A 17,458-nucleotide genomic window follows, 5' to 3' on the forward strand; every position below is an offset into this window, starting at 1 on the left:
TACAAAATGACTTGTCTCAGCCATTGAAAAGCATCTGACTGTTATCGCCTGCCTTGATCTCAATCCAATGGCATCGTGGTTGACTCTGCTATTAAGAAGTTTGTCCCCGATCCAATTGCCGATCCACGATGGCACGAACGATCGAACGAACGATTGGAAACGGGTTACGGCCGTTAAGTCGGGTGGCAGACCCTTCTGTCATGAGCATATTTGGCAAAGAGTAAATACTCTAAAGAGAAAACAATACTGACTGAGCCTGGAAAGTAGGACTAATTGGCACCAGCGAGAATGATAAATTAATATTTACCTACCCCCTAGCCCGAATCAGAGTTAAACAACTACAAAATTTTAAGTTTTCCCAAATATTAGATTGGAATTAGAATTATTGAACTAGCAGGAACTTGGAAATTGAATTAAATTCCGAACTAAAGGAAATAAAACAAAAATCGAGTTTAGCTCATATCAAATCAGAGTTTATTCTCATAAGCATGAAAATTGCATATATATGTACATATGTATGTACATATTTCTCGGATTATCCTTAATTGGTGGATAATCCGAGGATTATCAACGAAAAACTCCAATAACTCCACTTCTACTAGTTGGAATTGAGTCAAATTTGTTTTGCATAGTCTCTGAAGACAGCTCAACAATTTTATGGGGTTGACATAAAAATTTGAAAGTTTTATTTTTTAATTTTCCTGTTTAAATTAAAGATTTTAATTGGATCTGCGGAGCCCTATACTTGTTAGAATTGAACCAAATTTGGTGTGCAGCGTTTTTTAGGGGAACCTGACAATTTAATGACTGACCGACTGGAATCCAGAACAAAAAGTTATTTTTGAACAGCCCTGATGTACATGTACATTGTACGTACAATGTACACACAGTAGGCTACACCAAGCTCAGCTCGTTTCGCACTATGCGGTTCTTTTCAGGAAACCCAGAAATATTACTAGAATTATAATATTAGAATAAAAACATTTCACTAATAAGATTCGAATTAGATTACCGGCATTACGCTCTAATTATCAAGTTGTCAAAGTCCGGCCATATTGACCCAGCCTTAGCCATGACTGATTGGCAGGTATTATGAGAAGAAAGTCTTGGCACAAATGGATGCGCACTGCGCAGTCTGCACAAGTTGCCACAATGGAGGATTCGAGAAGCATTGCATGCAAAAGTTATCGCTCTCCATTAGCTGATACAGAATATCTTATACAGTAGAGTTGGAATATTTTGGAATCAGAAAAAGAGGACACTTTTTACAAATCATAAGAGTTAGATTACAGGAATTTGAATATTTTTACTGGAAATCATGTTGAGTTGATTGATAAAAAAAGTTATCATTCCGACTCGACTCCCGAATTACCCACTTTTAACGATACTGCTTTGGTGTCGACTAAAAAAGGTCATTTTTTCTGTCCGCATTACGCGTCATTTGGGACGTATTTTTTACTTCAGCCTGTCCATTAGACTGGGTGTCAAAGCTGTAAAAGGAGGACGTAGGATGGAGGACATTTTCGATTTCCTATATACGCTATACAACATATACGAATTATACATACATGTTACCTCAAAGCATCGGGGAATTACCCAGCCTCCCGAACGCGAGCTTAAAATCGATCGGTCAGACTGTCGACTGGTGTCCACAACGATGTCAGCTCCTGAATTGCCAAGTCCAATGACAAGAACTTTTTTACCTGTAATAGAAGCTTAGATTGCGGCATAAGTAGGTACAAAGGTACGTAAATATACCTTTCCACTTTTCGGGTGAGTCATAATCCGACGAATGAAGTATATTCCCTTGAAATGTTGTAAAGAGGCCGCGAATTTTGGGCATTTCAGGTTTGGAATTAATCCCGGTACATATAATTAGGTTATCAAAGCTGTGCATTTCCTCCTTATCGACAGCGGGGTCGACGGATTGAACCGTAACAATCCATTTCACTCGTCCTGCAATTTTCCGAAATTCCCAGATGAAAATTAGCGTATGCGCAGTAACGAATTAAAGCATCTCTGATTGTCTAAAACAGGGGCGTGCAACCTTTTTGAGAAGCGTATATATATTCTATTGATGGATAACGCCGTCAAACCGCGTGCCCCATATATGTTTTCTATTTCGGGCTACGCAGCACACATAGCGACCATGAATATCAGGAAAAATCAAGGATAATGAAAGAATGTTGTCAATATATTCATGTGCATATTCAGCATATGCATATTTCAGTGAGTCTAGGATTATTTTGACCCTTACCTCAGCCCAATTGAGCTTGAATCAAACGCCCAAGACCAAGCTAAATTAGAAAACCATTTCTTACACCATTGAAATTATAACTTCTTCGCGGGCAACACAAAATTTCTGTGCGGGCCCTAGGTTGCACACCCCGGTCGAGCGTACCATCAACTTGAGTATGGCTCACATCAATGACTTTCCGATTGAAATGTATGTGTTTCTCCAACTCGAAATGTGAGACATAACTCTTTAGATATTCCAGAAATTTTGCGTGAGAGAAATACGGCGGGAATTCCTGTATAATTAAGACATAGTAATTGCAAATGCTAATCGAGCTTGCCATGGCGATCATTTTTATTGAAGCATCGTCGCTCGTTGGTGTATCTAGGACTGACTAGTGACTACGTAGACGAGATCTCATACGAAGTATATGCTGGCAGGGTAATCATTCTGTCAAATATCATGAAAACCAGGGCCGTAACTGCCGCACCACAGAACCCCCAATTGGGGGCGGGCGAGCTCGAAGGGGGCCCAAAATTATTTCGTGAATTAGAGTATTTTTTGAAAATTTGTGCAACTTTTTGGAAAATTTTTCGCGCTCGCGCGATTTCAAGTTGCCAAATATATTTATTATTAGGTAGGCTACTCTTCCCCAAGAAAAAATATGCAACATTTATAGAAATGGGCATATCGGCGCTGGCCATTACCGCGCCACGACGCAAGAAGACATATAAAGTTTTAGGCCATGTAACATGCGACTCCAAGAAGTGTGCCAGAACGATCGGCAACGAGAAAACCTTTGCCGAAAGGGACTGCCCTTATGCTGACCGAAATCCTCGTTATATATACAAAATACATATAGGTTTAATTGTCCATAGGCGCCTAAATGACTGGCGCCGCATGTTCCCGTCTTGGCAATCTGAACCTCAAAAGACAAATACCATCCTGCAGGGAAAAATTATACGGCAGTGAAGAAATACCAATTTGAAATCGTGTGAACTTTTAGTTTAGTACGTTTGGGCGATTCTATATTTTTTAAAAATAGCAGACAGGAGGTCATGAAATAACATCATGTAACGAAGTCATACCAACGGGTCAGCCCACCCGAATATGTTCAATTATTATTTACGGACTCTACAGTTTCGAAGACACCTCACTCAGCTATACCGGTAAATATGAGTAGAGAGGACATGAAATTCATGGCAATATATATGTAATTCCCGATCTTATTGACCGATTTATCATTAATTATCGGAAATTTTCGCGCATCGCGCTGGCTCACGAAACGGGAACACTGTAATTTCGTGGCAAAAGCGAACAACGTGATGGGGGACGGTTTATCACCTTATGGAAGCCCAAGACTCAAGTTTATTTGGGGGGCCTGACAAAGTGTTGCTTCGTCCCTGCCAACGGGTATACATCCGGAGATGTTTAATTATTATTGAGGGTTCCTTCCCTTTTCAAACACACCTCACTCAGCTCTACCAGTAAATCAGATTACGTGAGCATGGAGAGGGTATAAATTACTAGTAATATATATGCAATTCCCCATCATATTGACCGATTCAGTCATGAATATTAGAAAATTCTCGCGCTTCGCGCGATTAGGCAAGAAATGCTGACTCACTAAACGGACACCGAATGTAGATGACAAGTATCGGCAAACAGCGTATAGCCTGAGGGGGATCGGGGGGGCGAAGCCCCCCATAAGTTAGGTTTATCACCCTATGGAGGGCCCAAGACCAACGTTTTGGGGGGGGGGCAGACGAAGTGCTGTTACGGCCCTGATGAAAACTCTCCAGTTTTTTTCAGTAATCCCGGTATACTTTGGCACGAACCTGAATCCCGTTATGTAAGCAAATATATATAATTATGCCAATAACAATTCTACATAGTTTTACGACAGTGTGTTGTAATACAAATACCCAAGTCAACTTCCGAAATTTTCGTATATACGCCTTTATTGTCAATGCATAATGGCTAGCTATTGTGCAAGAGAGGACTCAGCAATTATTATTCATTGTAATATAGACCAGGGGCCACATTCCTTGCTGTGGCAATTGACTCTAATATAGGGTTGCCATATTCATGTGGAGCAAATTCCGGACACTCTTTAGCGCCCACTAGCGGATTTTAAAATGAGGTGTAACACATTGGCAGTCAATATGACGTCACAATAGTAAAGCATTGCCCATCGACTGTATACACCAGAGGTCTCAAACACGCGGCCCGCGAAACCATTTTGTGCGGCCCGCGACGGCATTTTGGATTTCGAAGTGTTCGACAATTTTCCTACCATTTTTCTAAATTTGAGAACTTAAAATTCACTATAAAACTACTCCAGAAGCCAGAAACTACTCATCAAACTGTACTATTACATCACTTTCATAAGTTACGACGCTGTGGAAGATTACCTATTTTACGTGACATTACTTGTTTATGATGGCTAAACATGACCCGTTGCTGATTCGTACTGAAAATTGTGATTTGGACTTGGGCGCGACCGTTTGTAGAATTACTCGAACTCGGAATCAATTGGTGATAAAATAAAAATGACTCGAGTTGAGTCGCGTCAAAAGATACAATCAGAGGAGGACTTTAGTGATCGGAACGCCGTGACTTGGTGCAACCACGGATGCAACGAACTATCAAACTGGTACGGAAAATAGTTAAATATCAAAAGGTCGTAGCTTGCCTTTCGTAGCTTATTTAGATATCCAAGCATAGGTCGGTATGGCATCCATTGGAATTCTGTTGCCCTCTTGAATGATGTATAATTGCTTACATCCTGCGCCATCTTGGGTATCTTTATCAATGTTATTATCGCCAAGTAAATGTGTGCTAGTATAAACTAGTCGTAGCCTACGCTTCACAGCTGTAACACAATGGATTCTTCGACGATTGGACTGTAGCCCCCCCAGAAGTTACGGTTAGATGCTTATAGGCCCCCCTGGTAAGTCTCGCCCAGCCCCCCCCCCCCGTTCGTAGGGCCACCACTGCTCACGGCCTAAGACGCTGATTACGTCCAACATCATCGCGATCTCCAGATAAAGGCGGACGACTCCAAGATTTGGAACCACTGTCTGTGATTGAAGCATCCAATCGGCCTTAACCAACTCTAGGAATATACCGTAAGCTTATAATTGCGATTACAATCAAACTTATTCTAGTAAATTATGGTTATTTATATTTATTTTGATTGCATTTTTGACAAGGCTGGTGCCTGGAGCCCATACTAATATCATTATACGTTGCATTAACTCGCGCGCGGCGCGAAGAACAATTTTGAATAGCATAAATCTGCTTGAAAATAATATTGTTTATGTTGATTTACGAAAAAGTTTTGAGCCTGCTTCAAGCCTTCAAAATTCCGGACATTTAGGCATATTTTAGAAATTCCTCCCGGACGCAGATTTTTCAGTGAAATTCCGGACATGTCCGGACGTATAGCAACCCTACTCTAATATGTCAGTCCGTCTGAATGTAAAAAAAAGTAGCCTACTTACGTCCGGATACGGGAAATCGCTGAAGCATGACGCTTCCTTGCTGACATTTGTGATAAGGGATTCGTAAACCCGCCCAGTTTTCGTCTTTTCCTCCTTATTGAAGTACCATGTTCCGCCTATCGAAGTTCATCAAAGAAATTTGCCGCGCGTGTCGAATATAGCAATTTTACCCAGATTATCTCGACTTTCGAAGCACGTAGGTTCCAAACCTTCCTCTAAGCAAGACTTGACAGCGCTAATGCCTGCAACTCCTGCTCCAATCACGCACACGGACTTGGACATTTGAATGGACGTAGCCTGTAATCTGCTCGCTCTTGTACAGTACCTGATACGAGTCACACCCTACAGGCAGCTTTCTACAATACGCGAGTTCAGTACGAAAGAACGAATTGCAGAAAATCGTGTCTCTGTTGTACAGGGTTCAAAATATGCATGGAGATTGGAGATAGATTAGAGAACAGGTTTGCAGATGTACCGATAGAGATGCGGTCAGGCGAGATGGTCGGGCTGATATGCAGTGTATCGGCGTGGTGAGGTCAAGCGATACGGTAATTCTAAGTCGTGTAAATGTTTCTTATTACCTACATGTGCATTGTGAAACGTATGACAGGATTGTGTAATTCCCAACGTAAAGCTAGCCCGTGCTCCGAGTGTGTAGAATGCATGTCACGATGAACTCCCTCAACGCATTCACATTCTTGGCAAATATATGTTACTGAATACATTGTGTGTGCGAAGCCTGGTGAAGCGATAACTACGCCTGTCATGTGATGCAATGATTCCCACACTATCCTCTACAGCGCCCCTGGCTTCTCGATTGAATCATTTTGTTCCATAGCTAACAGTGATTCTAATTAATAACGATAAAGCAAAGCAGTTTTAAGAGCAATTTCTTAGTTGATGATCCACTGCGCTGCATAGTTTAAAATCAAGCACATGAAAACCTCGAAACGACGGAAAAACAAGACTAATTTTAGTAGCACCAGTGCAATGTTCCCTTTAAGCTGCGCACGTGCGCAAATGCGCATTGCTGACACGGTCTCTGCGCACAGAAAATCTAAGTTGCGCACAATTTCAAAGTGATGACCTTTTTTTAGCCTTTACGCACTGTTGTCCAAGGGTCTGCGCAGTGAGTTGGTGAGTGTGCGCAGACTCGAAAATTAGAGGGAACATTGTCATCCGGTCACCTCGCTTCAAAGAGCGTGTAGGGCTAAAACTTAGCTCGGCATTTATCTGATTTCATCAGTCCTTTTGCGAAACGGCAATTGTAAGAGTAGTTTTTATTACGGAAGTGCTGCCAGTACAATGTGGTTCTCCAGCGGGAATAGCTGTCGCCTGTCAGTGTACGTCGTTTTGTAGCGCAATCGTTTGAGTTGTTGAATGAGCAAATATATGGGAGCTGCTCGCAGTATAGACACGAATAATACAGACTCAGCTATATTTGTCGACACGCGTCGCGTAATGGTTTTGCAGAAGATTTCGATGCGCATGAGAACTTGTTGTTGTAACAGAAAATCGGCGAGGTTATTAAATTTATTAGGATTTTCTAGAAGGATAATGTCGTCTTCTGCGCGAGAATCGCTGGATACTGATCAAGCCTCTTTGCTTGAATATATCTTCGAAAAAAGTATGAACCATTGGAAAACGTCTGATGATCGCAGCAAACCGGTTCTGAAGTTCAAGACGCCGACTGAGCTTGCGTCGCTGGTAGATTTTGATATAAGCAGCGAGAGTGTCGGCCTCGAATCTCTGAAGAAACTATGCGACGATGCGTTCGAATACAGTATCAACACCGACCATCCAAGATTTTTCAACCAATTGTTCGCTGCCCCTGATAAGTACGGCATAGCGGGTGATCTTGTCGTGTCTGCCCTAAACGTGAATTCTCATACGTATGAAGTCGCACCTTTCTTCATTATGGCCGAGAGGGCTACAATCAAGAGATCTCTGGAGCTATTCGGATTCTCTAGCGGAGAAGGTACGTTTTGCCCGGGCGGCTCTTACTCCGGAATGCTCGCTATGAACATAGCCCGGTTTTGGAAGTGTCCGGAACTGAAAACTAAAGGAAACCGAAACAGTCCGCCTGTAGTCTTATTCACTTCTAAGCAAGCTCATTATTCCGCGCTAAAAAACGCTGCACTTATGGGAATCGGCACTGAAAACTGTATCGGGGTTGAGTGCGATGCGACTGGCAAAATGATACCGTCGGAACTTGAAAAAGCAATTGTGACGTCAAAAGAAAATGGCGACGTGCCGTTTATGGTTATCACCACAGCGGGAACTACCGTGTTAGGCGCATTTGATCCATTCCACGAAATCGCAGATATCTGCGAAAAGCACAAAATATGGATGCACACAGACGCTTGTTGGGGCGGGGCTGCAGTGCTGTCTCGTACTCACAACCATCTATGTAACGGTATGGAAAGATCCGACTCAATCGCGTGGAACCCACATAAATTACTACAAATGCCCTTACAGTGTTCTATCTTGATTTCCAAGCACCAGGGACTGCTAGCGGACGCGAATAGCACGTCGGTTCCGTACTTGTTTCAACCGGATAAGCCCTACGATGTGTCGTTTGACGTGGGGAGAGGCCTGATTCAGTGTGGTAGAAGACCAGACGCAGTTAAACTGTGGCTTGCCTGGAAAGCTAATGGCGATGATGAATTCGAAAAGAAGGTCGACATCGCCATGGATAACGCGAGGTACTTAACGGAATTAGTTCGCAATCGTAAACATTTCCGTCTCGTGATACCAAATCCTCAATTCACAAACGTGTCGTTCTGGTATATCCCGCCTAGTCTGAGGAACGTCGAAGAAAACGAAAATTTTTGGCGTAAACTTCATCTCGTAGCGCCGAAAATCAAAACTAGAATGCAAGCGTCCGGGTCGATTTTGGTGGGATATCAACCGATAGGAAAAATAGTCAACTTCTTCAGAATGGTCGTAATAAATCACCGTGTAACTCATGAGGACATGGACTTTCTTGTGGAAGAGATCGAGAAGCATGGCGCCGATTTGTGATTGGAATGAATTGGCGTAACGCTTGTAATTTGTAATGCGATTGCGACGTTTGGTACTGCGGTTATTACAATGATTTTGAAATTACTGTTGAATGCTGTTATTGAAGGTTGTGTAAGGAGGCGATATCCACGCAGAGAGGGATGTAATTATAGCTAGTCCATCTATATAAGCGGATAGCAAATATTTTTCGCAGAACTTCGTAACAATTTTGTGTCGCCATAAATGCGTCCTTATGTCGCATGCGATGTTTAAAAGGTACAGTTATTGATAGGTTAATAAAAGAGCTAAATTGTAGCCTACAGGATGACGACTTGGTACCAATATGGAAATTCTTTCATTGCCGTGTATGTAGGCTAGTCACTTAATTAGGCCACAATCTCCTTTGCTTCTTCGGTAGAGATAGCGTAGTGAGTAAAAATTAAGTTATAAATGCCTACTTCTGAGCCTGATTCATCAATATGCTGGCAACGCTGATGCTGTATATAATAGTGATAACGGAATTGCTTACGTAAGCATATTCAAAACGATATTTGGTAGTATAAGAAGTGATGCAAGTAGTGCAAAAATTGAGTAAGCGATGCGGTACAATGTGCCAGGTGGAAGCTTGTGGCCTCTGTTATAATTAATTAATGATATATTTATATGCTAACTGGTGATACGGCGATGCAGCATCAACAACTATAATCCGATGACGATGAATTACCTGCGGCTGCAATGAGGGAAGTCGTTGAGAGCAAATATCGTGATATTGACCTAGCGGCAATGTCGGCTGACATTACGAAATCCAGAGACATATACGTTTATGCGTGTGTGATGACTGGAACGATTCTATTGCAGAGACTCTCTTGCAAATTTGCGAAACGCTTCTTTCTATTCAGCCAGAACGATCTAGTACCGTCATAACGTGAACATTAGTGAACAAAGGTGCCGCGAAATGAACGAGACGGAGTTGACAAGTGTCAGCAAGAATCAATCCGCGATATTGGAATATGTCTTTGAAAAATGTATGAATCATTGGAAATCTGCCGACAGTCGTGATAATCCAGTATTGAATTTCAAGACGCCGTCCGAGCTATCGTCGCTGGTGGACTTCGAAATTAGCAACGAAGCGGTAGATTTAGAAAATTTGAAGAAACTTTGCGACGACGCTTTCAGATTCAGTCTCAATACCGACAATCCCAGGTTTTTCAACCAGCAATTCATCGGACCAGATAAATACGGTGTGGCTGGTGAAATGATTGTCGCTGCTATTAACGTGAATGCTCATACTTTCGAGGTAGCACCCTTCTTTATGATGACTGAGATTGCAACCGTAAAAAAGTGTTTAGATTTGTTCGGGTTTTCGAAAGGAGAAGGGACGTTTTGCCCTGGTGGATCGTACTCTGCTATGATGGCAACTAACCTGGCTAGGTATAGAAAATGCCCCGATTTGAAAACGAAAGGTAATTTTGGAAGCGCGCCTTTAGTTTTATTCGCATCGAAACAGGCGCACTACTCCGCCTCAAAGAATGCTGCTTTGCTTGGTCTGGGTACTGAAAACTGTGTGGAAATCAATTGTGACGAGACCGGCAAAATGATCATTTCAGAACTAGAAGAAGCTATATTACGCACTAAAAAGAAAGGATCCATTCCGTTCCTAGTTATTGCAACTGCCGGAAGCACTGTGCTCGGCTCATTTGACCATTTCAATGACGTAGCGGACATCAGCGAGAAATATGGTCTTTGGATGCATACGGATGCGTGTTGGGGTGGCTCCGTAATGTTTTCAAAGAAGTACAGGCATTTGTGCAATGGGATGGAGAGATCTGATTCCATCGCCTGGAACCCCCATAAGATGATTCAGATGCCGATTCAGTGTTCCATTCTCCTCTCGCGGCACGAGGGCATGTTTGCCGAAGTCAACACTACCATTGCGCCATACTTGTTCCAACCAGACAAACAGTATGACGTCTCGTACGACTTGGGGAAAAAGTTGATACAATGTGGACGGCGGTCTGATTCGGTGAAACTTTGGCTCGCATGGAAGGCGAATGGAGATGGATTGTATGAAAAGAGAATCGACAAAGCCTTCGATAATGCTGAGTATCTGACCGAACTGATCAGAAAACGCGATCATTTTAGGCTAGTGATACCCAAGCCGCAGTTTACAAACATTTCTTTTTGGTTCATTCCTCCCAGTCTGAGAAATGAGGATGAGAATGAGGAATTTTGGAGAAGACTCAGTTTGGTAGCCCCTGCTATCAAGGCAAAAATGCAAAAAACTGGCTCATTGCTGGTGGCTTATCAACCTGTTGAAGCAACCGTGAATTTCTTCAGGATGATTGTTATAAACCCAAGAGTAAATCACAAAGATATGGAGTTCGTCCTCGACGAAATTGAGAAACTAGGTTCCGATCTGTAGGCAAATTCTTGAATTCGTTCTTATTTTTTCGTGTGTCGACTATGATATCGCCGATTGTTGTAGATTTTGAAATATATAATGTTAACCCTGATTCTCTAACCTTGTCAGAGTGAAATAAAGATAGATACAGGAACAAATATGCCAACTTAGGGCATGGAAAATATATGCGAGAATTACGGTATATATATCATTGTCAGAACGGAGTGGATAGGCCTACTGTCTCCAAAAAAGTATGTTGTCATACGCAAAGTTGGTCGGTAACGAAACGTTCCTACTTTTTAGGACTATTAAAGTAGTTTTACTGCCTTCATGTGGAATTGTTTTGGACTATTTCCTACCTCTAACCTTTCAGATATTGTCATGTAAGTACGAATTAGGTGGGTTTTATATTTGCATAATTTCTATGAAATCGTCACATTGTATCATTGTCGTAAAATTATATATAAAAATTATATACCAAGTAGGCTACACTACGAATAGAGGTCACGTGACATATTTTTGGTCCATAGTTAATAGGAGAGAGGAGCAGGGCGCGTTGCATCGTTCCAAGGGTCTGCTGAGATATAACGTAGAGATGAATAATCATTGACAAGTCATCGAAAGATCATGTTGAAAAGAGTCGTGGGTATCGAAACTCACTAAAAGAGTATTGATTTTGCCATTGGAAAAACTGAAAATAGAAATTTGGAGGTACAGAATTTCAATATACAATTGCAATATATATTCATAATCAACAACTGAAACTCAGAGTGTGTTTACACCGTATACGATACAACTTACAACGTATTACTCTTCGACTAAACTACGGGCCTTATAATATGGGGGAAGTGCGCCATATCATGATATTTCAAAAACGGGCTGTTCGAGTAAACAGAGGATTAGTAGGCTATCGCATTTCCATATCAATACCACCATTTTCATCCCATGATATGGACGATTGCTTATGCTGTCGAAAATAGGATACTTCCTGGTATGCATCAATATGAATCGAGCTTTGCACCTTTCGCATAGCTCAATTTGCAGCTTTTGACAATCCATGCGAATGAATTACGATCGTTTTCATATTCAGTCCCAAGAAACTAAATTATCACCGAAGTGCGGCCTGTTCTACAGCCTTAGGCGCTTCATGCCAGCATGGGTTCTTCTGATACTCTTTAAATCAGTGGTTCCCAAACTTTTGCGGTGTGAGGGCCAAATTTAGAATTTCAGAGTATACGGTCGGGGCCGCACGAATACTACGGCTATGAAACGGACCCAAACAGTCATCATGGCTATTTCGGAGTAGTTTTATTGCCCTGGCGAGATTTCAAAACTGTACACTGTTTACCACCTCTTATATCTGCTGCATTGGGTGTCCGTTGAGGGAATCAGCATTTCTCGCCTAAACGCGCGAAACGCGAGAAATTTCTTTAGTTTCGTGACTGAATCGGTCAATATGAATGGGAATTGCATGTATTGCTATCAATTTTCATCCTGTCTCTGTTCACGTAATCTGATTTAACGGTAGAGCTGAGTGAGGTGTGTTTGAAAAGGTATAGGCCCCCTCAATAGTAATTAAACATATCCGGGGGTATACCCGTTGGCAGGAACGTAACAGCACTTCGTCAGGACCCCGGGCTCCCATAGGGTGATATACTGACCACGCATCACGTTGTTCGCTTTTGCCACGAAATTAAAGTTGTTCTGTTTAGTGAGACAGCGCGACGCGCGAATATTTCGATAATTCATGATACAATCGGTGAATAAGATCGGGAATTGCATGGTTGTCCACTTTGCCCACGTAATCAGATTACCGGTAGAGCTGAGTGAGAGGTGTCTTTGGAACTGCAGACCCCGTAAAATTAAACATCTTCGGGCGGGCGGACCCCTAGGTATGACTTTTTTACATGATGATATTTCGTGACCTCCTGACTGCTATATCAAAAAATGTAGAATTGCCCAAACCTACTAAACTGAAAGATCACACGATTTCAGATTGGTATCTCTTCACTGGCATATAATTTTCTTTCCTGCGGGATGGTATTTGTCTTGTGAGGTTCAGATTGCCAAGACAAGAACATTCGGCGCCAGTCATTTAGGCGCCTATATGGACAATTAAACCTATATGTATTTTGTATATATAATGAGGTTTTTGTTCAGCATAAAAGCAGTCATTTACGCAGGACATGGTATGGTATGGTATGGATCGATATTTTGGTATGGAATATGGAACGATACAAGTATGGTATGGAATGGAAGATTTTATTCTATGGTATGGAACGACATTTCCATACTTTCATACTTTGGTATTTTATACATTTTATCGTGATCTGCGCAAGCTTCATCAAGCGTACGTTGTTCGCTGTTCACGTAATACGATCGCTTTTGTTATGTGTGAACTACTAAACGCTGTGTAGGAACAAATACACGCTTATGCTTATGCAACACCTGGAATGACATGAGTTTGTGATGCAATAATGACAACAGTAATGTTGATCCGAGCATGGAAAACTGTTTTCCATGATCCGAGTCTACTAGACACGGCGTCTCCGAGCATATAGTCTGTCATGTGACGCAATAATTGGTAATGTAGGCTACTCCAACTACCTCATACCTTGAGTGACGACAGCTTACCAGCACTCATGCTTCAATGTACTAATAGCTCAATGTGATTGATAATTATATTTCTTCTGAAACATTGTCCTCCACATTGACACTATTTAGTATTTACATACCGAGATATCTTATTGGTCATATTTCAAACGCTCTCGCATTTGGATTATAGATCAGAGAGTGGGGTGGATATAGTTTGAAATTCTCGCCACGCTAACCTCAACCAAATACTGTACTAATAATCGCGCAGATCGCTGCAGCATTCATCACCTGCAGATGGGATATTTTGTAGGCTTACCATACGTCCTCTTTTAAGAGGATTTGTCCTCTTTTTTGACTTTTTTGAAAGTGTCCTCGGAGGACGCCCTTTTGTCCTCTTTTTTGAGATTTTGTCCTCTTTTTTGAAAATTTAGGTCAGATTTAGAGCATATTGCGAGTGATATGCCGCAAATTAGCACAGAAGTGACGCTCCGGCGGATATTTCGGAGTGAAAAACGGTGAATTTATCTCTGAGCGAAAAGATGACCTTTTTTTTTTTTTTTTTTTATTCATCCACGCGGCAATGCGGAGAGAGAAACGGTATTTTGAGATTTCAGCGCAAGAGATGACCTTTATTTTTTTAGTTATACACCTAGCAATGTGGAGAAAAAACGGTATTTTGAGCTCTGAGCGGAAGTGATGACCTTTTTTTTTCTTTTTTTTTTTAGTCAACCGATCACAAAGTGGGAAAAATTCACCGGTTTTTGAGAATTGTACTCCGGTTTTGCATCTTGCAAATTTCTCACTCTGTAAAACTATTACCAGGAATTAGATTCGCATCATGGCTGGTTTAAGCAATAATTACACCCGAAATATCATAATACAGGTGCTAGAAAAGGTTACTATGATATTGCAGTATTTGAAAGTATGGAATATGTATCAAGTATGGTATGGAACAATGTTGGTATGGTATGGAAAATTGCAAGTATGGTATGGAGAGAGTAAGGCAAGTATGGAGTATGTAAAATCCACGTTCCATACCATACCATACCATGCCCTGCCTTTACGGCCAAGGCTTTCTCGCTGCCTATCGTTCTGACACACTTCTTGGAGTCACATGTTACATGGCCTAAAACTTTATATGTCTTGGTGCGTTATGGTGTGGTCATGGCCAACGCTGATATGTCCATTTCTATAAATCCTGCATATTTTTTCTTGGGGAAGAGTACCCAATAATCAAGATATGTGGCAAATTGGAATCGCGCAAAGCGCGAAAAATTTTTGAAAAAGTTGCATAAATTTAAAAAAAAACTCTATAATTTATGCTAATTCACAAAATAATTTTGATACCCCTTCGAGCTCGGCCCCCCTCAATTGGGGGGTTTGGGGTGCGGCAGTTACGGCCCTGACTATAGGACTACCAATTATGCTGCTTTTAGCCGCCTAAGCAGCATGCATCTCGGCGTATTCAACCGTGAGTCACGTGTTGCACATCTAGTTATCATAGGGTTACCATACGTCCTCTTTTAAGATGATTTGTCCTCTTTTTTGATTTTTTTTAGAGTTTCCTCGGAGGACGCCCAAATGTCTTCTTTTTTGAGGATTTTGGTTACATATAGGGCCAAATTCGACTGATATACATTAAGTCAGCACTGTAGGAACGCTACGGCGGCTATTTCGGGAGCTGGACCGGAATGTTGACCTTTTTTTTCAGTCAACCACCTGTTAATGTGAAAGAAAAACTGTATTTTCCGGGAGTTGAGCCTCTTTTTCTTTTTTAGTCAAGCGACCACGAAGTGGGAAGAATTCACCATTTTTTCAGGATATTCCTCCGGTTTTGAAAGTTATCAATACCTATTTATATCTATAGCTACTGCTCGTTCAACTGGAAAGTTAGGGCACATTGCATTGAAACAGCAGTGACATAACGTTAGCAGTCTATACTCACAACTTTCCTGCAATTCTATAATTAAAAACTACAGAGGCCAAGCCAAGCAAGAGTATTTTATAAATATAAATTTTATTTTTGTCATAAATCGATTTCTTAATATATTTTGGGGGCCGCAAGAAGGCTATCTGGGGGCCGCACTTGGGAATCACTGCTTTAAATTCTTAATCCAATCGACGTTACAGTATGGCATCCTCTGTTGGGGGGCTGCCAGTAAAACTGCACTCAAGCCACTGCAAAAACTACAGCATAAAGTACTCGGAATCATAGCTAGGGCCCCAAAAGGGCCTGGCTGCCAGGGTTGTAATGACTAGAGTCATGACTCGAGTCACGATTTTTTTGTGACTCGACTTGACTCGAGTCATTTTCTTGAAATGGGAAAATGACTCGACTCGACTCGACTCAATATTTGGATTGACTCGACTTGTACTCGAGTCATTACGCATGACTCGACCCAAGTCATTGACTCGGCTTATTTTATATGACTTGAAGATGAAGAAATTTGCGAATCGTAATGGTTAGCTCAACGCATCTGACGAATTCTGCCGACATCGCTATTTGTCACCACTGCTTTTTTTACACTCGTCTGATATCAGATATGCCGCCGTAAAAACAACAGACAATGGTACATAGTAGCGATGCATATTGCATTGTACAAAATCATCCAGTGATGAAGAGGTAATCGATCCTCCGCAATCAGAGTACTCAAGACTTTTCAATTATACAAGCAAACAATCGAAGCAAAGTTCAATTAGAGCCGAAGAAATGACTCAGATGGTCAAGTACTTGGAAGAGACTGATAAGCTCATGTGTAGATTTGAAGGCGATGATTCTTTGCATTTTTGGGTGACTAGAAAGAATGAGTATCCAATGCTCTTCCGTGTGGTTCAAAAATGCTTGTCAATTCCTGCATCTAGTGCACAAGTGGAACGTGAATTCAGTAGATGTGGATCTATTCTAAGACCATGCCGCTTTAACATATCTGAGGATCTCATTTCCACTTTAGTATTTTTGAAGTGTAACTCATTGATTTGATCTGCTGTCTGTGAAAACACACAATACCCTCCGTCCATTTGACGTTTTGTTAGGTATGTGCATTGTGCACGTGAGTAATAATGAATGACTAATTCTGTGTGATGTCTATACAATAGGGCTGTTCAAAAATAACTTCTTTTTTATTCTACTGGGTGGCTACTTGATAAAATTGTTATGTTGCATAAAAAGAATCTGGCTTAATTTTAAAAAGTGGAATCAATGATAGGAGAGGAGAAATTTTGGATTTGAAAATAAATGGAGTATATTTAGTGGGAAATTCTTTCATATAATATAATTACATACTTGTAAGAAGCCGACTATTTTTTCATATCCAAAATATTCCACTCTAATAACTTCGCTTCTTCTAGTTGGAATTGAGCCAAATTTCCTATGAATCGTATTTTTACACAATCTAACAATATCATGAGGTAGCCGGTAAAATTCGAAAGCCTCTGTTGTAATTAATCCAAATTTTCTCTCATAGCATCGCTTTCTACTGGTTGGAATTGAGCCAAATTTAAGTTCTGTTAGGCAATCTAACAATTTTAAGAAGTAGCCTCCTTTTTGAGATTTTAGTGTCCTTTTTTGAGAATTTTTGGAAAATGTAGGGCAAATTCGACTAAAGATACAGTAAATCAGCACTGAAGCAACGCTCCGGCGGCTATATTTCGGGACCTGAGCAGGAAGTTGACCTCTACATAAACAATAAACATGCATCTGTTGATTCTCTATCAGCT

At 41.2% G+C, this 17,458-nt stretch overlaps 3 protein-coding genes across 4 annotated transcripts in view; 2 read left to right on the forward strand and 1 right to left on the reverse strand.

The window, feature by feature from the left end:
• The window catches only part of LOC145456660 (flavin-containing monooxygenase 3-like), a 266,805-nt gene extending 260,102 nt beyond the window's left edge, over positions 1–6,703 (reverse strand). For both annotated transcript variants that reach the window (XR_013920676.1, XM_080334758.1), the window contains exons 1-6: positions 5,913–6,703; positions 5,743–5,858; positions 2,402–2,531; positions 1,759–1,956; positions 1,576–1,703; positions 53–195 (exon numbers count right to left, since the gene is read on the reverse strand). Coding sequence is in view for 1 of the 2 variants with exons in the window: in XM_080334758.1 (XP_080190884.1) it covers positions 53–195; positions 1,576–1,703; positions 1,759–1,956; positions 2,402–2,531; positions 5,743–5,858; positions 5,913–6,024 (827 nt within the window). In the remaining variant the exon portion in view is untranslated. The remainder of the gene's footprint in view (positions 1–52; positions 196–1,575; positions 1,704–1,758; positions 1,957–2,401; positions 2,532–5,742; positions 5,859–5,912) is intronic.
• Positions 6,704–6,849: 146 nt separating this feature from the next.
• On the forward strand, positions 6,850–8,850 carry LOC145456659 (cysteine sulfinic acid decarboxylase-like). Its single transcript, XM_080334757.1, has one exon. The coding sequence runs from the start codon at positions 7,123–7,125 to the stop codon at positions 8,764–8,766; it is 1,644 nt and encodes a 547-aa protein (XP_080190883.1). The 5' UTR covers positions 6,850–7,122; the 3' UTR covers positions 8,767–8,850.
• A 142-nt stretch (positions 8,851–8,992) lies between these two features.
• On the forward strand, positions 8,993–11,258 carry LOC145456662 (acidic amino acid decarboxylase GADL1-like). Its single transcript, XM_080334760.1, has one exon. The coding sequence runs from the start codon at positions 9,701–9,703 to the stop codon at positions 11,165–11,167; it is 1,467 nt and encodes a 488-aa protein (XP_080190886.1). The 5' UTR covers positions 8,993–9,700; the 3' UTR covers positions 11,168–11,258.
• The last annotated feature ends 6,200 nt before the right edge of the window (positions 11,259–17,458 follow it).

Source organism: Botryllus schlosseri, chromosome 15 (assembly GCF_051294905.1).
Source record: "Botryllus schlosseri isolate E-star chromosome 15, Bs_hap1, whole genome shotgun sequence".
Taxonomy (NCBI): Eukaryota; Metazoa; Chordata; class Ascidiacea; order Stolidobranchia; family Styelidae; genus Botryllus; species Botryllus schlosseri.